The sequence below is a fragment of the Gambusia affinis genome, linkage group LG07 (assembly GCF_019740435.1).
Source record: "Gambusia affinis linkage group LG07, SWU_Gaff_1.0, whole genome shotgun sequence".
In the NCBI taxonomy this organism is placed as follows: domain Eukaryota; kingdom Metazoa; phylum Chordata; class Actinopteri; order Cyprinodontiformes; family Poeciliidae; genus Gambusia; species Gambusia affinis.
In genome coordinates, this window is record NC_057874.1 from 27,959,104 (window position 1) to 27,984,884 (window position 25,781).

Sequence of the window (25,781 nt, forward strand, 5' to 3'; positions counted from 1 at the left end):
CTCTGGTTACCTCATTAATAGATAGATAGACCAATAGATTACCGTAATATTTATTTCCGTGTTGTTGTTGTTTTTTAGCTGGTTACATTTACACTTTCTGTTTTTCTGTTTGTGTGTTTTGAGTAGAGGTGGATAAAAAAAGTTACATTTACTTGGATAAAAATAGAAATACACTTTTAGGAGCAGTTTTATAATTTACTGTTAGTCAAGCAATATTATTATGAAGTACAGCTACTCTTACTACATAATAATTTCTGGATGATCTACCAAAGGCGAATAACTTTGAGGCAAAGACCCACAGATTTTAAGTGCAACCTCATTGTCGTATTTTTCTTTTAGTTTATAAAATACCATAATTTGTACAAAACTTTATATTTTTCTTTCGAATTATATCATTTTACTAAATCAGATGTCATGATTGTTTACTCAGTACTTGATTCGCTTTACAAAATGTTGTTTTATTCTTATTTCATCGAAGGCAACTTTTGACCTTTCTAAGTAAAGCTACTCTTAGTTGAGAAAAATGTTGGGTTACTCTACTCACATCTGGTTTTGAGTTATATTTTACAACACCTGAATTTTCACTTAATAATTGAATTTAAGTGTTTTTGTTCTTCTTGTAATAACACTTCTTCAATAATCACACTATTTTTTAAATAAAAAATAGTGTGACTATTGAGGAGCAATATAAATGTTGCTCTTCGTATTGCTGTTTATCCTGAAAGGCTTTATAAAATGTCAGTTTTTCCGACTTGACTCCATTTCAAACATTTTTATAATGAGACCAGATTACAGTTTCTATTACAATTCTTCATCTTTGTGGCTATTGGGAGAACAGGAGGGAACAGGACAGTGTGGAGTGATGTTGGAAGAGATCAGATTCTGCTTATGGCTCCAAAATCTCTCTATCCGCTCTTTGGTGAGACTAAATCAATACTGGATGAGACAATGAAACAGCCACACCACACATCAATCCCCCATAGTTTTACTAATTTCAGCCTTTGTTTATTGAAACATGGGACAAAATTATTTTTTAATTAAATTAAATTAATTTGCACCACTGAAAATACACTTTGGAGTTTTTCTATTGGCATAAAGGCTCAAAAATCAAGTATTAACAAGCAAAATTTTAAGTATTTTAACTTTATTTCTAAGAAAGTGAATTAATCCAACGTATTATAAATTAGACTGTTTATTTGTTTATTCACTCTTTTTGGTTGTTGTGTTCAAAGATTTGTGTTATTTGTGTTTTAGAGTTAAGAAAATTGCTTCCCTAATAGGCAAAGGCATACTGTGTCTGTTTGCATATATGTTAATGCTAATAAATAACACTTTTATTTTATTGAATATATGTTAATGCTTATATTAAAAGTTACATTTTATGTGCATTTTATTTTTACTTATTGTCAGTTTTCTGTTTGTCACGGTGGTGGTGCTGTTCCTGCCCAATAGTTTCCCAACTCTGGGATCAATAAACTACATCTGATCCAGTTTTTTGTTGTTCATTATGCATTATTTGTCCCCCACAATTCCACATTTTTTCTTGTTATTATTAGTGCATTCTGATTTTCAGGATCAGGTTTCTGTCATGAGACGGACCTGGTTCTGGTCCTTGCAGCTCTGCCCAGCCCTCCTGCAGAGCAACCAGAGGGACCAGCTGTCACTGTGCCAACAGTCTGGCTATTATCTGAGAGTTGCCAGCATCTGACTGTGTTTTATCTTCTTATCGCTCAGCTGTAACTTACAAAGAACCACAGGGTGTATTTTACATTTATAAATGTCTATTTAAGAATAAATTGGAGAAAAGAATAGAAAAAGACTTCTATATGCTCAAGAGATTTGGGTCTTCCCTTTGAAATCAATATGAGGAAAGAGTAAAAGAAATTAGAAAAATGTAGGCAGATACAGTATGTGTAAACTGAATAATTATGCATGTTAAAGTTCTTGAATATTTTATTATTTATGGTTTTTCTGGAAATGTAGCTTAAGACATAATATGGGATAAAAACTAAGATGTGTGTGGCAAAAAAGTAATTTATAGTTTTTGCTCAACATGACATTTCTGATCTCTACATTGTTATAAAAATAACATTGGTGGCTATTTTATGGTTCTTACTGTGCCAAGAAAAATAAATATTTAATCATTTAAATGTGCAACTAAATTCTCCACCAATCAAGATGATGTGAACGGATTTACAAACAAGATCTGGTCCATATCAACCTAAAGGATCTCTAAAAACATATATTTTTTTAGATTTGTGCTTAAATTATATTTTGTTAACTTTAGAAATTATTTTATTGTGCTTTGAATTATGGTTTAAAATTTATTTATTTTTTTACCAAAATTTTGAAATCCTAAAAATGTTTTAGATGTATTAGGTCATATGTATTTTGACCTAATGTATATGTTGATGATACTTTTATATTGATTTTTTGTTGGTGACAGAAATAAATCATGTAAACTGCTATTATTTGCTCAGTAAAAATTTGATTCATTAAATGGGAATCAGTCTCCCTTCAGGTTGTTTCATCCGTCTGTTTGCTCAGTGGAGGATGTATTAAAGGATTTGGATAAAGCTGATTTACTCCTTTGGTCCTGACTCAGACTGACACTCAGACCGAACAAGTGATTCATTCAATTATGGGGCTTACTTTACGCCCTGGATCTGGAACGGAGCAATGTACACACTGCCGCACAAAATAAAGGTTTTGGGTCAAGAATTCAGACTATCATCTCAAATTTCTGACTTTTTACTAGAAAATTTGAGATTAAATTCAGAATTCTGTTTTCAGTTGCCATATATCCCTCCATACATTCATGAATGAATTAAATTAGAAATTTTTTTATTGGTAAAGGTTGCATTACTAGATCATCTGAAGTAGTAAGGCAGCAAGAGAAATTGCAGTTATTTATAATATCCTCAGCTGGAGTCCATCAATCAATATATTTAACTTTTGTTCTGTCCTAATACCAACAAAACAAGACAGCATTTCTCTTGGATCAAATACATATTAATGAATGTATTAACACCAGATGAAAAGCATGGACTGTTACCGATCAAATCTAAAACGTCTATATTCAGTCATATTCAATAATTTAGAATATAAGACTAGATGTTCATTTGTTATATTAAAAGTAGCTTTTGAAAAATAACTTCCTTTAATCAGATAATAAACATAATTTCATTAAACACGTTTTAGTTAACTGTTTGTAATGGTCTGACGTAATATAGTCATGTTTCCACTGAAAGCGGAAAATCATAATTAACAGAAATAAAGCCTTTCAAACATCCATCTGTGTGCATTTAATCTATATGACGTGTTTCCCTTAGTGAAAAAGTTCCTGAAATAGATGTACTATTCAATAATATTGATAGCTGTATTTTTAAACTAGAGACTTGGAATAAATACATAACTGCCACTATTATGCGTCATTACGTCACGAGGTGCAACGACAGGACGTTGTTACGTATTGGCCCAGCTGCTTATGCTAAATGCTAGCTAAGTCTCTGGTTTCTGTTTTGTTCTGTTTTGCGGTTTTCTGTTGTCCTCCAACAGGAGTCTGGGTAGAAAAACTTAATTTATCAGATCGTTAACAGTCCTTGGAGCACCTGGACGTCTGTGTCGGGTCGTGGTCATGGCTCTGCAGGGGCCGGAGGAGGTAGGGGAGCAGGTTGAAGAGCCGGAGGACCTGGACGACCAGGACGCTAGCAGCATCTCCCCGGCCGAAGAGATAACCCTTCCACCGGGGACGGGGGGCGACGGAGAGCCGGAGGAGGCTTTCCTCCTGCCGTGGGACCGCTTTTCCTCCTGGCTGCACTGTATCTGTGTGGTCGGCTTCGACCTGGAGCTGGGCCAGGCGGTGGAGGTAAAAACAACTAGGCAGTGAATGTTTTAGTTAGCAGCTGCCGGAGGCTCAGGCTATGTCCTGGAAAGTAATGCCAAAACAAATTTCTTATTCATTCAGATTTAGCTGCAAGTTTTTTTTACAGCAAGAAGTTTCTCCAAAAATATACTAAACTAAGAGAACATTTTTAGTAAAAATACTTGAAATGGTTTTTATTTAAGTTTCTGTTGAAGTGTCAGCATTCGTAAAGTTAGACTTGTTCAAAACATTTGTCCAGTAACAGGGAAAATACATTTTATCATTATTGTAGCATTTGGCAGATGAAAATAGTTTTGTTCATTCAAACTGACCAGAAACAAGAAAAGTTTGGTCTGATTTGACTTCAGACAGTGAGGGAAAAAGGTAGAGACGTTGTTTTTACTCTGTTGTTGTTTTTCCACTCCAGAGACAAGATCCTGCTTTAAATTATGTTTAGTTAAAAGGTGAAAACTGATGAACTCCTGTTTTATTGTTTATTCTTCTTCCAGGTAATTTACCCTCATCATTCCAAACTGTCAGAGAAAGAGGTGAGTCAAACTTCATTGGACCAGGCTGCAGCCAAATCACGGTTTATCAATAGCACAAGGGGTAGACACTTTTCATATTGTTTATCTTTATTGTGGTCAAAAAAATAAAACAGAAACAATAAATATTATGGGGATTTTTCATTAGAGCATCAACAAATATCAATAAACTGAAAAGGTGATTAAATAGAGTTGCTATGTGTTGTTTAGTAAGAAAAACACAACATATTTACGAAATTGAAGTTCTGTAAAATTGGTATGTTTTTTGGAGAAGTATTTGTGGCTGCCTAATAAATAACAACAAAGAAGTTGTAAATATTTTTAATGTCACTTCTGTCATTATCACTGTAGATATCACAAAATATTATGAGCACAACGATGAAAGTTTGTGCAATATTTGGTCATATGCAATTATTTCCACCTCCTGACCGTTTGGTTGCATTACAACCACAAAGTTCAACTTATCTTCCTGTGATTTTATGGTTTTATATTCCAACATAGTTTTGTAGTTGTGGAAAAACTTTCAACAGCGAACCTGCTTGAAAAGTCACGGTAGTTCATGTGTGTAATTTAATTTAAATCTTTTTTCTGAGGGCCCAAGGGAAAATTTGTCAGAGGCTGCAGAACATTTAAAACTGGGGTAAACATACAGCCTGAAAGCAAAACAAAACATATTCATGTGTTAGAATGGCCTAGTCAAAGTCCAGACATAAATCCAACTTAGAATATGACACTTGAACATTTTGAAACAAACTCAAAGCAAAGAAGAAATGCAGTTTCTGTACAAAGCTAGTGGGATGAGAAAGATGCAGAGGAAAGAAGAACAATCTCATCTTTGGTGTTGATGCAGTGAGTTAATGAGATAAATCTGTTTCTTTCAGAAAACAAGCATCTGCTACCTTTCCTTCCCAGACTCCAACTCAGGTGAGCTTCCTAGAAGATGAAATATTATCGAAAGACTAATTCATGCTAAGTGCTGTTGTTTAACAGGAGTTAGATTCTAACTAGGAATATGCTTGATCACAATTATTAAAATGTAATTTATGAACATGAACAGTCTGACAAGCTGGGAATAAAACCAGTTGAGCTCACATATTTTTATGTTGAAAAATGTGAATTTGATATAATAATAACATTTTCTGTCCCTCATTTCAGAAAGTTAAGCTCTTGTCTAGATTCACCACAAAGAGGGAAACATTTCAAGTAGTAGATTTAATGATTCTGGGTCAGGAAGGCCATGGTCCGTCTGAGCACAGTGGCTCTAGAGGTTCTGACTCAGTCCAGTCCTGGTGAAGCTCACTCAGATTCTCAGCTTAACAGTCCCATCAGTGCTGCGGGTATTCTTGTTGCTGGTGCACTTTTTCCTTCCACGCAATTTTCTATGAATATGCTAGGACTTTTCCATAATATCCCAGTTTTATGAGACATTGAATCTGTGGTTTCATTCTCTGTGAATCAGAATCATAAAAAAATAAAAACTTGATGATTCTATTGAAATAGTTCAAGTTATTTAAATAGTTTAAGCTATTTAAATCTGTAGAATAAATCTATAATGAGTTTCACTTTCTGAACTGATTGACATTCAATGTTGAGTTTGTTCACACTCTTCTAATTTCATTGGCTGAACCCGTATGTTTTTTAAGTGGTGATTTATAATAGTGGAAGAATCTTGATGCGTAGTTTTCAACCCGTTTTCACCAGCTGTGTTTCCATCCACCTTATTATTGCACAATTTGACATTTTAAAAATAAATTGGCTTAATTTAAACACACCAATTTCAAACAAACTCATTTATTGATAAAACGTTTTTTGATAGGATGAGATTTTGTCCCCTTTTTCTTAATTGGTTTATTTCACAAAACTGCAGTGGAAACACTTTCACGAGTCACATGATCAACAATCGGACGTTACTACTGGTGGAAAGGACGACAAAGAAGAAGACAGGAAGTGGTTTAGTTGGAGGATGTTGGTTTATAATAACTTATCGTAAGAACAACCTTCTTCATGTGTGATTTTTTTTTTTTTTAATTGAGTTAAAATGCATAGAAATAATTTTATTTTCGTTATTAATGGAATATTAAAGTTTTGTGCATATTTTTAATGGAAGTGCTGAAATCAGTAGCTAGTAAACAGAGTCCACCTGTGTGTAACTGACTGTCGGCGTATGCAGCAGCTCTGTGCTGGAGAACAAACAGCGTGTTACCAAATGTCAGTGTTTACAGTGTTCACAGAGTCAGTGACCTTTTTAAAAATGCTTCACCCAGTTCAGAGTAAATGCAAACCCAAGTGGATCAGTTCCTGAAACCGCTCACAGACAAAGTAAAGCTGCAGCTGAGTTACGTGTGAATGCAGTGAGAGTTTGGCCTCAGGTGTGTTTTTGTTCTCTGTGAGTCAGCAGGTGTTGAAGATGAGGAACTCTCAGCCTTCAATCCAGTGATGGGATGAGGACAAAATGCTTTCAGACATTTAGAAACCGTCCTGCAGGCGTCCTCTAGAAGCAAAGAGACTTTAAACTCCAGACCTGCATCTTGGTTTTTCCATGTTTCACATAATTCACATTCAAATCTTGACATCAGTTGGCATTTAGTTGGCTTTCTGAAAAGGGAAACGGATTCTGAAATGTGGTTGGAGTTTTGTTTTACTTCTCAGCTCATCGGACTGAAAATAAAATGATGGGTTTTAAGGATGTTTAAATCAGGAAAAGGAAGGTTTAATCTGAGACGCATGAAAATCAAATTTTAATTGATTGTCTGACACAACACAGATCTTTTCTGACGAGATGTGGTACTCGGATTGAATTTTGATGAATGAAGGCTAATGACTTCTGGTAAACTTGTGTTTTGCTTCCTCAACCAACCAGCATCAACACAATCAGCTAACCAGGCTGATCTTTCACTTCCAGCATGAACAATGCCTGTAAAAAGATGTTCTCCCTTCTTTTTTTATTGCTTTTACAAATCAATACTGATCACCAAAATGTGACTTTTTTTTTTACAAATTCTTTAATGTCAAAGTAAAAAATGATTAATACAAAATGACTATTAAGTCCAAATATTTAACATAAAATAAGTGCATAATTATTCAGCTCCGTTTAAAGTGACTGACCCAATTCAACAGAGGTCGAGTGTTTCTCAGTGATTATGATGGAGATCATGAGATCGTCTACAGCGATTTGATCCAACCAGTCAGAGAAACAGAAGTACTTTGCTTTGCTTATTGGTTAAGTATGGCTTAGTTTTAGTTTAGTTTGTATTTGAATACTAGTTTTATTTTTTTCATACTTAGGTCAATTTTTTGTGCAGAATTCTAAAAAGTCAAAGTATTATGATTATGTGTACATCGACTGTGTTGTAATGGATACTTTTTTAAAATTGTTGTTGAACAGCCGTCTGACTCTGATGTTTTCTCTCAGCTTTTGCTGCCGCCATTTTGTTGACTAACGTAGGCGCCAGCAGGAGGAATGGAGGCACAAAAGCTTCCAAAAGCTGACATAATCAATTGGGGGAATCAATTTCTTTAAAGATTTATTTCTTTAAATTTAACTGTGATTAGAATTACAGAAATTTAATTTAAATCTTTAAATGTTTTATAGCGAGAAAAGACAGCTGAGCACATTCAGGATGTATGTTCTTGAACGCAGCATGACATCATGGCGTCTTCTAGGAGCTGATTGTTTATTTCTCCGTGCTGCGAAAATCCGTCAGGACGTCAATATCTTAAAACTTTAATTCAGACTTTAATTTTATCTTCTTTTACCCACTCCATCCGCCAGGAGGTGACTGGGAGGGTGCAAAGATCAGGTTGAGGTTAAATGCCGTTCAATGACTGTGCGCTTCCTGATTTCCCTTTTCCTCTTCCTGTTTGTGTCCAGAACCTGGAACACCAGGAAGACGCTCTAGAATTCACAAATGCATCTAAACAAATGAATATTTCTGGCTTGAATAACTAGATTTGATACGCAAAGGTGACTGAAGGCAAAAAAGGAGAAGTTTTGTCTTTTTTTCCAAAACTAAAGAGTGGCTTTGTAAAATTATCACTCAAATATCTTCTGTAATGCACAATAGGAATGTGCATTTTGGAGCTATTAGTGTTTCAGAATCGTCTTCAAGGCGATGCCAAATTAAATTAATCATGTATAAACTGCAAATGAAGACATTCTAGGCATGAGAACCAGATTATTTATAAATTAACGTGACTGAAGTATAAGTAGGAAAGTGTTTCTATGAGATTTAATGATTTCAGTTAATGTCCCATCAGGTTTTATGTATCAAAAAGTCATAAAAACGTAACTTATACAGATAATTTGAATCAAAGGGTGAAGCTGGTATTGCACAAACAGATTATTTTTAAAGCAGCAGTGGTATGTAAAATAGATTTATTTTAGCTTTACATCATTGCAACCGTTCAGCTGTGCTAAACGCCTGGGTGGACCTAGCCCCGCCTTCAACGCGTAGCTCCTCCTCAGAGTTGCAGTTTCCAAGCTTCAGATCTTCTTAGCCCTCCCAGGCAATTCCCCCACTGGGCTCCTTCAGACTAGCCAGCACCAATTAGCAAACTGCTAATGGAGCTGCTCAGCTGTTGAGCTCATTATAGGAGCCACTTCTCAGAGCAGCCCTGGTAAAAACGTTGTTAAAGGGTTAATAGAGGAGCCAGGTTGGCATGACTTCCTGAAGGCGGAGTTTCAGAAAGAGCAGGAGTTTTAAAGAGACAGGCCCAATTTAAATTAAATTAGGAAATACATTTTTTAAAGCTATATTTGATATATGTAGCCTTTTTATAACAACGGAAGGTAACATGGTTACTTTCTTATGCTATAAAATGGCACTGTGTGCCTGGAAAACACATACTGGCCCTTTAAGTTTTTCTGTTATTTTGATTCTGGCTGATAGTTGTTGAAAATCCAAAGAATCAATTTTTTCAGAAAAATAAACTATTACATAAAAAACAGGATTTTTATTCCTGAATGTGGTCTGTAGCTAGCAAAGAAGGAGCCAAACTGACATTTAGCTATTTTTTTATGTGGGACAATTACAGCTTCAGTAAAAATTTAAACTATCCTTGGTGTAAAAATCAGAAAAATCCTAGGATAGACTGCGAAGAGAGGAACTGAGTAGGGAACGAGTGAGGCTGGTTCATGACCTGTAGTGTGGTGGGAAGACAGCGGTGAGGTGTACTGTGGGAATACATGGAGGCGGCGCTGCTGGTAAATAGTGTGGAACTTCTTTACAAAACTGTATTTTTAATGAGGTTTTATGAACAAACATGTCTGATGTGAATATTGTGAAATGATAAATTGATTGTAAGGGGAAATGTCAGTAGACAAAACTCTTGTGTCTGACTTGTATCCCTGCCTTTAGCCTTTTTAACCTAATGCAGTATTTGAAACAGCGTTTTGTGTTGTGTTTCTAGGTTGCCTTGGCGACACGCAGTTCTGCTTCCGCTTTCGACAGGGATCCAACAGGAAGTCGTCCCTTGGGTGTTTCCTGGAAAACACGGATCGAGACGCGCCGCCCTGCCTGAAGGTTTGGAGCCTTAAGGAATACATTAGGCCGCATTATTATTGTTAACAGCAGCTAATCCCTTCTGTTGCCCCTTCATGGGGCAGAGAGGCAGCTACAGTGAGAGGCTAACGTCTCTGCAGAACTGAGAGGATCAGGAGATATTTAGGTTACCCAACACTTGGCTAAAGAAATGAGCTTATAAACTGCTTTCTGTTTCTTATAGTACTGCAAAGTTTTCTGTGGTGGTCGGGGAGTCGAGGCGGTCCACCGTGTTTTGGTATTAAAAGATGTTAAACTAACAGGAAATATAAAAATATTACTGAGTTTGAGCTCCGTTTATTCACAAATATATCTCGGTAACATACTGTTGTCCCTGGTTGTTTTTAAGACTCCCTTCCCTTCTCCCAGATTTCTCCAAATCTGACACAGAAGCTGTTAGAAAAGAAACATAATTCCTCACAGGAGGTTGATGTAAATATCCATTCAGGTCAGCCTGTGTTCAGTCTGAGTGAAAGGAGACGATCTGTGCCAAGGTAAACTTGGTCCGTGATCCCGGCTTTGTGACCTCTGAAATGACTACAAACCCATCTTTCAGTGCAGTGCACTGTTTCCCCCGGTGCAGTGCACTGTTTCCCCCGGTGCAATGCAATGCACCCATTTGTATTTGTATAAAATACAAATTTTATGTCGACTGTTGCTCTTTTTATTGCACTTTTTGGGCTTCTAGGGACCTTAATTTAGGCGATTAATAAATTATCTGCCTCTATGTATCTCTCTAGCTAATTCATTAGCCACCTCTCTTTCTCTAGCTATTTCTCTCTCTGTAGCAACCTCTCCAGATATTTCTCTATAGTGATCTCTCTCAAGATATCTATTCCTCTCTCTCTCCATCCATCTCTCTCCGGCTATCTTCTGTTTCTGTTTATTTCGTTGTCATGCAGCTGTGTATGCCTTTGTCTCTGTGTTGCAGCGGGAACAAGGCCATTACTACGGCTATGTGTATTTCCGTCAGGTTCGAGACAAATCCCTGAAGAGAGGATACTTCCAGAAGGTCAGTGGAGATCTGCAGCTCTGCTCTGACTAAAAACCTCAGCTGTAACTCTGAATTCATTCGTCTCCATCGACTTGTGTCGATAAATTCACTGTAATCTCATGTTTTTAATAATCAGGCAACATGTCATTCTGTTGCAGTTACTTTGATTTTCTAGTCGTCATTCAGCTGCCTCTAAGTTCAGATAAGACACTGTGTAGATTCAGCAGTTGGGGAAATGTTAAATTCCCACATTTAAATTCTTTGAATGATTTCAGGTGAGCAGGAAGTGTTTTTTTGTTTGTTTGTTTTGTGTTGACTTAGAGAAGAACCTGAAATGGCTGGTTGTGGAAATAGAAAATGAAATCATTCATTAAAGTTGGTTCAGCCACATTAAAAAGGAAACTTGCATCCTAGTTTTTCCATGAAGCAGTTGTTGTGTATTTGGTTATTTTGTAATGATTTAACAACTTCGAAGGCCAACTTGGTTTGTTGTTTCCTCTCTTTTTGATTATATGAAGCAAATTATTGGAAACATAAATTATTTTCTGGCATCTTTTAGATAAAAAATGAGTTAGTCGTCATTTCCCAGAACAGTGTGATGTTCCTTATCGTTTATCAGTGGTTGTGAAACCAGCCTTGCAGAATAACTCCTGACGTTTGTCTGTCGTTGAATTTTTTTGTGTTTATTTCAGTCTCTGGTTCTGATCAGTAAGCTGCCGTATGTGACCTTCTTCCACTCGCTGCTGAAGATCATGGCTCCGGAGTACTTTGAGAAACAGGAGCCGTGCCTGGAGGCCGGTCAGTCTCAACGTCTCTATCTTCATCTCTGTCAGCTCATGGTATAGTCAAAGCATGAAAAAGTTGAGGCCAAAGCGCCAGACTGGAGACTTTTATCATCCAGTTTTTGGTAGAAGGAGGGAAAACAGAAAAACAATGAATCATGGAAATGAAAATTATTGAGTTTGTTTTAATTTTTCATATGATTAATTGATTTATTTCTTATTGTGACAGGACTAAGCATTTACTTGTTGTCTGTGCTGTCTGAGGTCTTTACCAGGTTTGCACATTTAAAGACTTAAATTGTTGCCATTCTTCTCAGAAAAGCATCTTGAGTTTGATGAAGATCAGCTTAGGATTTCATCATTTTCAGGTCAAAATAAAAATCTTTTCTGAAAACGGGTCGTCTACCCAGTCACTGGGAAAACATTCAATAATTTTATTTTCCATTTCAGCAGAACTGTTTTATTAAAATAGCTGCTTCTGGCCATCCTCTGCTGTTTGGACATTTGCCAACTCAGTTGTACTTTGTTACAATTATTGTAAATATGTGTAATATGTGCAGTGTGTCCAGAATAAAGGCAAAATTGTTCTGGACTTTGACAAAGCCATTTTAACTCACTAATAGAGCTGGACAACATGGCTGAAAAACTTATCACAATATAAGCATTTCATATCATTCGATATTGAAAATTATTGATCAGTTTTGTTTCTGTTTTAAATATTTAAAATGCCACCAAACTGTCATGTTTAATCTACAGTTTTCACTCCACACAGTTTTTTTTTGTTGTTTTAAACAGTTATGAGTCATGGTGGCAAAACATTAAACTGCTGCTGGGCAAGTTACTCAACAGGTCGTTGCTAGGCAACCAAAGAATGAATGCGTTGCTAGGTAACCAAAGAGTGAGAGTGAGTTAGCTGATTCCACCAGTCTTTATAATTTAACAACAGTTTCTCTTTAGTCTGAAGAATTTCATCTGGATCAGAAAATGTTTTCTGACTCATAATGTAATCAGAAATGTTCATAACACACTGACTGCTAGCAACACTCAGATTTTACCGTCTGCTTAGCTAACTGTGGCAGAACAGAGAAGGTTCCAGTGTGGATCCCTTCGTTTTGTTGAATCTTTTGTTTTTTCTGTGTTTGGTAGCTTGTAACGACATCGACCGCTGGCCGACGCCGCATCCTGGACGAGTCCTGACTCTGCCGATCATGGGCGTCGTCATCAAGGTAGTCCCACGCAAGCCTGATGGGAAGAAATAAGCTTTTGTTTTGATTTAGACCGAACCAGGATTGTAAAAGGTGTAGATGGGACAGTGTAATGTAAAATAGACCTTTTTGAGGTTTTCTTCATGTTATAATGTTATTCCCTCATCAAAAACATACCTCAAGGTTTGCCTTGATTCTCTCATGGACGTTTGAGAAATATTTTAATCTCCATGGCAACCATTCAGCTGTGCAAAACACCTGGGTCCTTCAGACTAGCCATCAGCAATTAGCAAACATCTGCTGAGCTCATTATAGGAGCTTAGTTTCAGTGCAAAAGTAGTAAATTTATTTAACTTGGCCAATAAAAATGTTTGAAATGACTTTATTTATGGATTTGTTGTAATTTAGTTCCATGCATCAGTGTTTTATTTTTGCAGAAAATGGGTCAGACCTTAGTTTTTATATTTACTTTTCTACGTGCTGCAGGTTCGCATCCCAACCTGTTACGATAAACCAGGAACCTCCCAGTTGGTCCAGTCAGCCCAGGTGAACAGTCCCAGAGAGGATTCACGTCTCAGCGCCTGATTTTACTCATTTTGTTTCACACATTGAGCTGAAAAGGGATTTCTGCTTTCAGGGTGACAGTTTGGTTTCAATCATTCTCCCGACGATCCATGAAGTGGACTTGTTCAGGTGAGACTGGTTCTGTTCAGGTGAGACTGGTTCTGTTCAGGTGAGACTGGTTCTGTTCAGGTGAGACTGGTTCTGTTCAGGTGAGACTGGTTCTGTTCAGGTGAGACTGGTTCTGTTCAGGTGAGACTGGTTCTGTTCAGGTGAGACTGGTTCTGTTCAGGTGAGACTGGTTCTGTTCAGTTGAGACTGGTTCTGTTCAGGTGAGACTGGTTCTGTTCAGGTGAGACTGGTTCTGTTCAGGTGAGACTGGTTCTGTTCAGCCAAACCGTGTTAAAAAGTTTTCATTTTAGTTGAAATGTTTTCTGGAAAGTGTTCTTTTGATTACTGGATATGAAAAGGTCAGATGGTTCTCTGGTTTCTGTATGTAAATTAATTTGCATACAGTAATTTAGCTGATTTATCCCTCAGTAAAAGCAAAATAAAAAAGCAAAATTTGTACAATACATCTGATTCCTGGTTGTTTAATTTATTTCTCTGGTTACTTTATTGGTTACTGCGACAGCCTTAGCCTAACTAAACAAGCCTAATCAGATTAAAAAGTATTTTCTGTAGCTGTCAGACTCGTCTTTCTTCAGGAAGAGATAAATTTGTGAACTAAAATCATCCTGTCGATGTCACATTTTCAGCCCTGTTTTGTACCAGGTGTCTGATAAAACGGTTTTTCCGTCCAGGTGCTTCTACCCGGTCTTCTTCCACATCCAGATGCTTTGGGAGTTGGTGTTGCTTGGGGAGGCCCTGGTCGTCATGGCGCCGTCGCCCGCTGAGTCGTCAGAAACCGTGCTGGCGTTGGTCAGGTGAGTCGGGACGTTTCTGGCTCGCCTGGAGGCGACGTGCTGCAGCAGGATGGACAGATTTACTGAGATGAACCCGTCCTCTCTCTCTCTCTGTTTCTCTGCAGCTGTGTGTCTCCGCTGCGTTACTGCAGCGACTTCAGGCCGTACTTCACCATCCATGACAGCGAGTTTAAGGAGTACACGACCCGGACGCAGGCTCCGTGAGTAAAAATGAGCCGAACTCGCCTGTTGCTGTTAAAACTCTGAAAATACAGGAGAACGAATCACAGCAGGGATTTTCAGTTACTTCTCTCATGACTAGACCTGTCCCAATAACCAATAAATCTATTAATCGCTCTGATAAATTAAGACAAACTCAATCATTTCCATTTGCAGTAATTTAATTATTGTTTTTCTCTTTCTACCAAAAGCTGGATAATGAAAGTTTCAGTCTGGCCCTTTTTTTTGAAGAATAATTTCATCCACAAAATCTTTGTAATTAATTTCATTTCTTATTTCTATTGTTCATTTATTTTGGATATTCAGAATGCCTTCCAGCTCCAGTGTTAATTGTTCATTAGAACTTAAAATTTGTTGATCTCATCATCATTATATTACTTGAAAATAGTCTAAAAAACAACATTATAGTTTATCTCAGTAACTTCTGGAATTATTTATCGTGCAGCAAATTTTGTTATCATGACAGGCTGACTCCTGCTTCAGTTCAATGCAGTCAGACAGAAACATTACATGCTACTCTGGCACATAGTGGAGGGGAAAGTTAATTAAAAAACCGCTAAATATTTAAGTTTTTACAAACTGAAATGACAACATGCACGTTTCTACCTGCTGCCTTTAGCTTAACGGTCGATATCTTGTACACAACTAATGCGCACAAACATCTTAAATATTCATAAGACTATTAAATAATGCTGCTGAAGTTTACATAAATAATTGATTAGCTATAACAGCCAATTAATTCAATAAGACGCTGTGGGAAAAAAATCAGCATTTTTAACAAAACATGTTTCCCCACACAAAACTGACAATAGGCGGGTTTCTAGCTCTGTTATTCAGTTCACAGCTGAAACAGAAACATTATGTATTTACTCTGCAGATTATCCGTCATTTCAGGAAAAACCAGTTGGTTCGTCAGTAGTTTGGACCTGAAGTCTCACTGAACTTCACACGTTTTAGCACCATTTAAAAACTGGAATCAGATGTGTTTCAATTAGAAAACTGTTTTAATTAGAAAAACTGAAGCAGAAAATGTCAAAAACGATGATAAAGTTCAGTAAGAGACGAAACATTCGGTGTAACAGGAAGTACAGGCAGCCATTTTTAGTTTTCTGAACCTGGTTTGCATTTTAACAAAGATTTAACTTCATCAAATACAGAAAAGTAAAATGAATAACCGTGAATTAATTGCTGACCTCTGAACCTGCAGGCCGTCCGTCATTCTGGGAGTGACCAATCCCTTCTTTGCAAAGACTCTGCAGCACTGGCCGCACATCATCCGCATCGGAGACATGAAGCAAGCAGGTGAGCTGAGTTATATTCCACATTATACCTGTGATTTATGATGAATCCTCCCCTCTGGTTTACATGTTTGTTTCTCCCAGGAGAAGTGGCCAAGCAAATGAAGGTGAAGAAACTTAAAAACCTGAAAACTTTGGACTCCAAACCTGGTAAAGACTCTTCATCGTTGGAGCTGCCAGCTGATCTCATTCCGGCCTCAGTAAACTGATCTCAGTGTGTTTTCATCACAGGTGTGTACACGGCCTACAAGCCGTATCTCAACAAAGATGAAGAAATCATCAGGCAGCTCCAGAAGGTAGCAGCCCGCCTCTCCTGGTTGCCTGGCGCGTGTTGCTGCATGTTTTTAAAGCAACCTGGGCTGAAGGAGTCGTAAAACATCTGCAGATCAGATCTCTTATCTCCTGGAGTTCTTGAACACATCGTCTGTCTTCTGTCTGACAGAAGCAAAGACATGAAGATTTATGTTGGATAGTTTCTTCTTGGATAATTGCTGCAGCTTCAGGTTGTTGGCTGAGGGGTAAACGAGCATGAAGCAACACGAGGGTTGTTGCCTTGCAGCAAAAACACGACTGCCTCGTTAGTCGGTCTCTCTAATTGGCAGAGGTGGGCAGTAACTAGTTACATTTACTGCAGTAACTTCTTTGAAAAATAAGGATTATTTTTTACTGCACTGTATTTTTTACTTTTACTTGAGTAATTTAATTAAAAAGTATTTCTACTCTTGAGTAAAATTTCTGGATTTTTTGTTTTTCACTGAGTGAAAAACCAAAATGTTTTAACCAGAAATCCACCAGAGACACAGGTTACAGGTTCCTGTTACAGTTTCACAGGATTTTTTTTAATTGAAAGAAACTGAATTGGAAAAAAAAATTTTAAATTCTTTTTTATTTTTTTACTTTTAAAATGATCATTTTGGTCCTTGAAATGCCAAAATTTTAATTTAACATTTTGGTTCGTCTGTAATTTTTAAATATTAAATGATTGATAATTTAATCAGTTATTCAGAACTTGAACAGATTTTTTACCAAATACAAGTTACAGTATTGTTTTATTCTTACTTCAGAGTAATTTTTTGACGGCTACTTTTTACTTTTACTTGAGTAAAAATATGTTTTAGTACTTCTTTTACTTCAGTAACATTTTTTACCCACCTCTGCTAATTGGTCTGATGATGTTTGGGACGGTGTCAATCCGACCCTTGGCTAACAAAACAATCATATTTATAGAAATAAATCTATCAATTCCACACATATTGACATTTTCAAGCCTTTATTTTTGTTAATTTATGAATTTACCAAAAGTTTTGGTAAATTTATGTTCAGTAGTTGAAAATGTTTAAATGTTTCTGCTTATGACACCTGATAATATAAAACATAAAAATAAAATCTGTGCACTCCCACTAATATTTTAATGTTAAATTGACAATTACTGCTTGATCAAATAGCTTTAATCTTTTTAAAATTGTGTAAGAACAAGGGAATATATTTTAAAAGTCGGATCATTTCATGGATAATAAAGGAGTTTCTTTCTCAGCTGAAGGAGAAAATCTAACTTTAAATCTAATTTGCTCATTTTCATGTCCTGAAAGTGGATTTTCATCCTGGCAGCCTCTGGAAAATGTTCAGTAAACTCCTGAAGGATTAACGGTTTGAACCCGTCTGCTTCCCTTTGTCAGGGCGTCCAACAGAAGAGACCATCGGCGGCTCAAAATGCGATTCTTCGACGATACTTTTTAGAGCTGACTCAGAGCTTCATCATTCCGCTGGTAAATGCCGTCCATTTTATCCATCATGAAAACACACAGCAGGGGTTAAACGCCGAGTTGGTCGTTGCAGGAGCGATACGTGGCCAGCCTCATGCCTCTGCAGAAGTCCATCAGTCCCTGGAAGAGTCCGCCTCAGCTCCGGCCTTTTGTCCAGCCTGACTTCATGAAGACCCTGGAGAAAGCAGGACCGCAGCTCACCTCCAGGCTGAAAGGAGACTGGATAGGCCTCTACAGGTGCCAGCTGCTGTGTAGTAAAGCTGTAGCTCTGTAAATGTAAATGCTTACAGAAACATTGTGATGTAAGCCTCTGAGTCGGCGTGAACTCCTGTGATTTTTATTTTTAGGCATTTTCTAAAGTCTCCCAACTTTGACGGCTGGTTCCGGAGCAGGAAAAGAGAGATGACTCAGAAACTGGAGGCTCTCCACCTCGAGGCTCTATGTGAGGAGGTGAGCGAGACGATCAGATTAATGGTTGGTGTGAAACTCCAGAACAACACGAGGAAAAACCATAAACCAGAAAAAGTAACTGGGGAAATGTGGCCAACTTCAACAACACGTTCATTCATCCAGCCACCGGGGGCGCTGTTATAAAAATGAGAGGGTCGCTGCTGACTCTCCTCAGCTGGAGAGGAGGCGTCTCCCTTTACACCCCAAAACTCAATGAAAACTTGACATGGAGTTACCAAATTCAGCAGCGAGTTGCTGACATTCAGCTTGTTTGGATCCAGATTTTACCGCTAGAATCGGTTTTTACCTCCCCGTTTGTCTATTTTACCACTTCTGCATTTGTGGAATGGAATTTCATAGCATAACTTGGTTATATTTGATGTGTTTGTGTGTAAAAATATTTCATATCCTGAAATAGGACTGTGAACTAAACGTGGATAGGCACGCCGCTTTGAATTTACTGAAAAATTAGAACATAATTTCAGCCCTGGTCTAAATTCTGCAACATCCAAATAGGTTAATTTCTTCTGTGCTATATTAAAATAGAGATGTGACCAAATTTCTAAATGTATTTCTAATTTCGGTTATGAAGATTTTTCATGACATGAAAATTTACCATTTCTTTGTAGAAATGGTAAAATCTCTGCATGTGATGCAACTTTGGATCAAAAGATTACTTTAGGTTATAAAACTAATATATAAACGATTAAACAAATAATTAATAAGGGATCTTTCAGCTGTATTTAAAACACCGTAATGATGAAAAAACAATAGTTGTTTAAAAACACGTTTTTTAACTCGATTTCAAACTCAATAAAATTTAAAAGTTTGTTTCATTCCTTAAGTGCCTGGTGGATCTAATCGGCATCATACCTAAATACACAGTAGTAACAGGTGCAGTATTCACACTAATTATTTCTAATTAATTTATCTATTAATTTATCTGATTGACAGAACAAACACCAATAATAATTTTGTTGTACAAATATATATTCAGATATTAAGGGGTTAAAATGTACTATTGTTAACAGATATCGCATTGACATTAAAAGACTTTTATTGGTAAAATTAAAATATTTCTTTGAACCTGCTGAGAGTTTGACTTTTTTTTTAGGTTTAGGAATGAGTAACTTTTGTTTCTGTCTGCAGGACCTTCAGCAGCGGGTCCAGAAGCACACAGAGGTGGAGGTGGTTGATCTGGTTCTGAAGCTCAAAGACAAACTGGTGAGCACAAACTCCAGTTCTACGGATCATATTCAGGAGCGATCAACAGTCTGGAAAGTACAGCAACAAGTGGTCATTGCATTGCTTCGGTGTGGAGGGCTTTAGATGGCATCTGTTGCTGTAGTGGGAGTTTTCTCTTTTCTTAGCATTTGATGCTAGAGCTCTTAGATTTTATAAATAAAGAATAAAGTTGTACAGCAAAGTTCAAATGATATGAGAACAAAGTGATATTAGTGATCATTTTTATGAGGAAAAAATGAATATTTATACGAGTAATGTTGAGCAACTTGTGACATTACTCTTTGGTGAAAGTTTTGCAGATAATACTTAGTAGAAATACTTAATATTTCAACTCAGCATCAAATTATTATCAGTAGCAGGAATTTTTTGTTTAAAATTGCATTAAGCTGCTGCTGCTACATAAGTAAGCCTGTCACAATAACACATTGTCCCAAAAGTGATTGCAATAAATGACAATATTGTTGTTTTAACACCGTTTTCAAGTAATGAAGTTAATGGTAGCAGCAGGATAATGCAAGAACATTTTCTCACAGATCGATAAACTTTAAATTCTAGTGAAGATTTAACTCTGGAGCGAGATAACATTTTAAATATCCAAAAAACAGAAACAATAAAACAATTAATTATGAAGTCCCTGTAAACAAAATTGTCCTTCAAAAAAGGACTAGTTAAGGTCAAAGCACCAGACTGAAGAGTTTTATCATCCGGATTTTGGTAGAAATAGAGAAAAACAATAATCATACAAACAAAAACTATTGAGCTCATTTTAATTTATCTTGTGCCTAATTTATTTATTGCTTATTGTGACAGGCGTAGTGGGTAAAATTGTCGTTATTCTGATAATATTATGACTCAATTCTCGTAATTAGAAATTCTCACAGCTTCGTTCTAAAACTCATCAGAGAAAGAAAAATGTTTTCTATAATTTGAAACTTTTTTTCATTTTTGAAAAGGAAGCGAAAAACAAAAACTGATCAAATTCGTAAATGGTATGAAAAAAATTTTTTTTTATTTTATTTCTAAACCCTTTTTAAACCTGTAGAAATGAAAAGTTTTGATGTTTTGTGCTGCAGAGCCAGGCGGAGCGGGAGCAGCTCCCGGTCCGGCCGGGGACTCTGTCCAAACTCAGAGCCCACATCGACGCCGTCATCCTGGCCTTGCCAGAGGACCTGCAGGGCATCCTTCACAAGCCGCCCACATCCTGATAAATCCACTCCTTGGCTTGAAAACGGATCCAGCCGCTGGCGGGACCCAGGCCCAGCTGGAGGCCTGCTCGGCTCAAACACGGCGTTGGGAATCATGTGGTCTGGACCGGCCTGGAGCTGCCAGATGAAGAGTTTTGTTTTGTTTGGGAAATGAAGGAGAGCTGATCACGTCCTCACATAGACCACTACTAATCCTGAACCTGTGCTGAGCAGCGGACAGGAAAACTGACTCAACATTTTTACTGCTGAACATCTTCGGTTCCTATTTTTGAACCGGGCTTCAGAGTTTTCATCCATTTTTTCTTTTTCTTTAAAGAAAGTGCCCAACTCACTCGCATGCCCTCACACACACTCAGACTTATGCAAACAAACTGACCCGAGCAGAGCCAAGCAGTGCATTATATTTATATTTCACAGAAATGTTCTTTATTGAAACACAAACAGCATTCAGAACCAGCAACCTGCTCTCATCCTGCTGCTGTGAAGCGTCGCTCAGGAGCCACGACACCACTACCAGTCTGACATTAGGTACTCACCGTCTCTGCAAGAACATCCTGCAACATGCATGTTGTTTGTTCTTGTCTGAACCCTGAATTTGTGTCCATTTTTAACTGAGCTCTGTGTTGAAGAAGCAACATTTTACACCTCAAAAATACAATTTTCTTGTCCAATTTCTAGTGCAAATATGTATAAGAAGACAAAACTAACTTACAGGCAACTTTTCAGCAAGATGTGAGAACTTATTTTCAGCAGTTCATTCTTGAAAATCGATTTTTAAAAAGTAGAGGTTCCACTAGATTATTTTACTTGTAATAAGACATTATACCATGTTGTAAGATAAATAAGCATCAATTTTATGTAACTATTTTCTCAATACAAGCTCCTGTATCTTGTTACTTGTAATTTAGTTTAGTTTTATTTCAGCTGTACCAGAATATTTTGTGTTTTTGCAGTGAACCAGGTGACCACACTCCAAAAACACCAAATCTTTTTTGTCAAATTTTGATTGAAGTATTTTATTACACTTAAAAAATAAAACTAACTTAAAAAAGTAACTTTTCAGCAAGATATGGAAGCTTCCATTAAGTTAATAATTCCTTAACATTATTTTAAAAAGTACTGGTTTCACTGGCAGATTATTTCACTTATTACATGGGGGAATGTTTTAAGTGTAATAATCTGTGAGTGGAACTAGTAAAACAACCTGAAAAATTAAAAGGTTAAATGTTTTGTCTTATTTCAAGTGAACCAAGATATTTGCACCAGAAACTACAGCAGAAGGACTTGGTAAGATTTTGTATTTTTGCAGTGTATCGAAGAAAAAAGAGGTATGAAGTTATAATAGCAAAAAATCATAAACAGAAATAAGAAATATTTAGATGTGCTCATTATATTATGAGTACAAGATTTTAACATCAGAATGTGAAAACTAGCTAATGTGAAAATTAAGATGCAGTTTATCATCATGCACTTAATTTAAAATTTACATTTTTGCTCCTGATTTCCTTTTTCTTCTGCTGATAAGGGTGTGGAATATTTTTGACTAACCAGCAGTGAAATTAATTCAGACATAAATATACAGACTTATGTAAAAATTTATCTATTAATATTACTTTGATAAATGAGCAACAGGTAATTAAAACCTTAAACACCAGGTGATCAATGCTTCATTTCACTGAGCGGTTTGGATCGGTAAAACGGGTCGCTGTCACTGAAACAGACAAAATGCCGTCCTAAACCGCACTGGCCTGTATTACTGCCTGGAAACGAAGCATAACGTCAACATAAATGAACACTAGCTGCTCTGATTCAATATCTGACATTATTTCCACTATTTAATGCTAAACTTTCGATATCCGCTTCAGATGTGTTGCATAAAAGACGTTTGTCCATTTATGGCCTTCATGACAAACAGGATGCACAAATTTGAATTGTGAACTTTCTCTAGTCCACACCAAGTCAAATCTTTACATACAAGCTCAAATATTGTTCGTTGTTTCCCAGTAACGTTTGTGTAAATTTCCCCAAAGTGTTTTCACTTTGGGGGAAAAAATGCTAAAGCTAGCATTTTTTAGTTACCTTTACATTTTAAAGGGACTGTTTTGAGCTGTGCATCATATAATGTTATTTTCTCATCAAAAACATATCTGGAGTGTTGCCTTGATTGTTTCACGCATGTTTGAGAAATCATTTAATTTCCATGGCAACCATTCAGCTGTCCAAAACACCTGTGTGGACCTAGCCCCACTTTCAAGGCACACTAAGCTCCTTCAGACTAGCCAGCAGCAATTAGTAAACACCTGGTGGAACATCTGCTGAGCTCATTATAGGAGCTATTTCTCGGTGTAATGCTGGTACGTTGTTAAAGGGTTAATAGAGGAGCCATGTTGGGATGACCTCCTGAAGGTGGAGTTTCAGAAAGAGCAAGAGTTTTAAAGAGACAGAGGCCCAATTTAAAAACGTTAAATTACAGTAAAAAAATTTAAGTAAATTTTGTTTTAAGTCATATTTGATATATAGAGCATTTTTTTGTCATGTGAAGGTAACATAGTTACTTGATTGCACTATAAAATGGCACTATGAGCCTGGAAGACACATCATATTGCCCCTTTGAAACATTGCTGAATTCTTCAGCATTTTTGGATAAAGTTATTAAAAATGGTGTTGGTCAAAATGTGGCTCTGGTTGCAAACCCTTGAGCTAGATGTTTGAACTCAGTTGACCTTTCTAGATCCCAAACAGAACCCGACAGGCTAACATTAAGCTAAGCTAATATTTGTAGAGAAATCAGATGATTTTTAAAAGAAGCTGGTGAATCACTACAAAAACATTTAGCCAATTATAACAAGGTTCCCTATATATTTGAGACTGTATGTATAATTTTGACTATGTGAATCACAGAAAATCCAAAACAATTCCAAATTATTTACCTCATTGTTGCTTTTGTTGGGTGTGTGATGCTCTTTAAATCCATTAAATCAATGACCTGCCTGCGTGCCACTGAAGAGGTCCGGTACCATGTGTTGTTACGTAAAACTGACGTCTTCTGGATGTCGTTCTGAAGGGAAGATGCTCATCAGAAGCATTTTCCCATCATTAATCTAGATTCCAGATTAAATCAGAAATCTAAAACCAAACGAGGAGATCGTTTGGTGAGAAACACAAACTGATAAAATTCTGCTTTATGTTTTTTTTTTTTTATAATGAGCCTAAAAATTGATTCTGTTCAGCTTGGAGCTCCTCTTGGTGTCAACCGGGTCCGTTTTATGAAGCCCAGTTAAAATAAAACTGCAGAGAATCCTGGTAAACTGGATTGAACAGTAAAATGACAGTAAAACTTTAAGCGGTTGAAGAAGACATTTTATGCCAAAAAACAAATAATGGAAAAATAAACTTTTATTTTATATATCGGTATGTTCCAAGCAGAGTCAAAATCTTTTGTCAGCTGTTTTATATCAAATTAAAGATTTTAATTGTTTTTATTATTTTTAAGTTAAAACCACAAATTTAAGATCATTTTGTTTTATTTTTATGATTTACTGCATAAAGGAAAGTTTCAGAAATTTTAAATTAACAAAATAAAAGGCCCCTGAGTTTACCAGTTAACTTTTATGAGAATAATTAAGAGTCAAGATGTTGAAAAAATTTTGTTGCAATCGTGAAATACGAATGTTTGTGGAGATAAATATTGCCTTAAAATGGGAATATAACCAAAGACCAAACTAATTAGAAAAGTAACCTCTCAGTTTGTAAATATGAACAAAATACCTTTAAAAACACTTTAATGACACATTTTTTTCTAAAAGTACCAGAATAAGGTTTTGACCAGATGCATAAAGGGAAGATGATCATTGCTGCATGTTTCAGCTCTATAACCACAACCTGTGTATATTTTTAAATGCTAAACTGTCTTAATATGTTTAGTTTTTAAGGCTTTTTGTTGACTACATCAGTTAAATTGAAAAATCAAGTGTCCTTATTGAACAATTAAAGAACCTGAGCGCCAAGCAACACTTGTAGTTTTATTGGCAGTGTACTTACAGCTACATGGATGGGAATGATGCTTAAAACCGCTGCAAAATTCAAGATTTTCAGACTGTATGACATGTTATAATAAACATCCTAGAACAACTAACAATGAACAGCAATAACAAATAAAAACAAGTTGATATTAAGTCGTCTTGTGCTGATGGTGTTTGTTTTGTAATGGTTTTTATTTCTTTGTTAAAAATTTCTCTGTTTTAACTAAATCTGCATTTCACAGTAATTTTTTGGCCTTTTAACATTATTTTAAATTGATTTCACACTTAAAATGTTTTGGTTTTTTTGAGCCTTAATGGTCAGACAATCCCATACTGGCCGATTTTAAAAAAACTCCAAAAGTTTGATATTTGTGAAAAACGTACAATCTTGAATTTATTTAGAGGCTCGAACACTGCAGATTGAGTTTTGTACATATGAAATGTTTAGGAAATGAAAAGCCAACAGGCTGTATAAGGATGTAGAATCCATATTTTGTTATTAAAATATGTCTTACTAAACAGAATAATTAACGACTCCTGGTATTTACTTTCCCGACTTTCTTTATCTGGCTTTCTGAAGAAAATAAATTGGGAATGGGCGCCCCCTTGTGGGGAACAGTGTATTAGTTCGCCAATTTAAGAATAATTGGCTCCTCTTCTGGCCTCAACATCCCCTAAAAAACAGCTTTTATAATATGCATTGAAGTGTTGAGAATTTCTTAGAAATATTTTCAGAATATTTATTTTATACTTCATTCATGCTAACGACACAGTCGGCAGAGGTGTGGGATACTGCATATTTTGATACCAATTCAATACCAATACTTATTTAACTCTGGAATATCATCCAACCGGTGAAATTAATATGTTTTGTGGTTTTTTCTTTTTGTAGTTGAATTTTGTTAAAACTTAGGACTGAAGTTAGAAAAAGAGTTGTCCACAAAATACTTTAGCATGTGTGAATTATTTTCTAAATGGACAAAGTGCAAAAAATATATAATTTCAGAGCAACTCAAAGAAAAAATCAATTTTTACTGTAAAATTAAACTGCAAAACAAAAATAAAATGAAATTTCAAGAGGGAATCTAAAACTAAATTATTGATCTGACCAAGCTAGCATTGATGCCGATGGCAAATTGGTATCAATATTTTTGGATCAAC

At 36.3% G+C, this 25,781-nt stretch overlaps 1 protein-coding gene across 2 annotated transcripts; it reads left to right on the top strand.

Moving 5' to 3' along the window:
• Positions 1–3,437: 3,437 nt before the first annotated feature.
• On the top strand, positions 3,438–25,147 carry dennd6aa (DENN/MADD domain containing 6Aa). 2 transcript variants are annotated; one of them, XM_044121134.1, is made up of 19 exons: positions 3,438–3,868; positions 4,375–4,413; positions 5,292–5,334; positions 9,820–9,932; positions 10,882–10,962; positions 11,637–11,742; positions 12,873–12,952; positions 13,418–13,477; positions 13,569–13,624; positions 14,296–14,418; positions 14,523–14,618; positions 15,845–15,939; positions 16,020–16,085; positions 16,167–16,231; positions 17,612–17,701; positions 17,772–17,935; positions 18,046–18,148; positions 19,298–19,372; positions 20,467–25,147. In XM_044121134.1, exons 1-19 carry the CDS (start codon positions 3,638–3,640, stop codon positions 20,596–20,598), a joined length of 1,818 nt encoding a protein of 605 aa, XP_043977069.1. In that variant the 5' UTR covers positions 3,438–3,637; the 3' UTR covers positions 20,599–25,147. The 2 variants fall into 2 exon arrangements, with proteins under 2 accessions (XP_043977069.1, XP_043977070.1); XM_044121135.1 differs by having other exon boundaries at positions 16,023–16,085.
• The last annotated feature ends 634 nt before the right edge of the window (positions 25,148–25,781 follow it).

Bases quoted from the DNA above. Each gene is read 5' to 3' on its own strand.
- dennd6aa (XM_044121134.1), top strand. From the start codon at position 3,638: ATGGCTCTGCAGGGGCCGGAGGAGGTAGGGGAGCAGGTTGAAGAGCCG. The intron at 12,953-13,417 runs GTAGTCCCACGC...TACGTGCTGCAG, and splicing joins TCATGGGCGTCGTCATCAAG to GTTCGCATCCCAACCTGTTA. The intron at 13,478-13,568 runs GTGAACAGTCCC...TTCTGCTTTCAG, and splicing joins AGTTGGTCCAGTCAGCCCAG to GGTGACAGTTTGGTTTCAAT.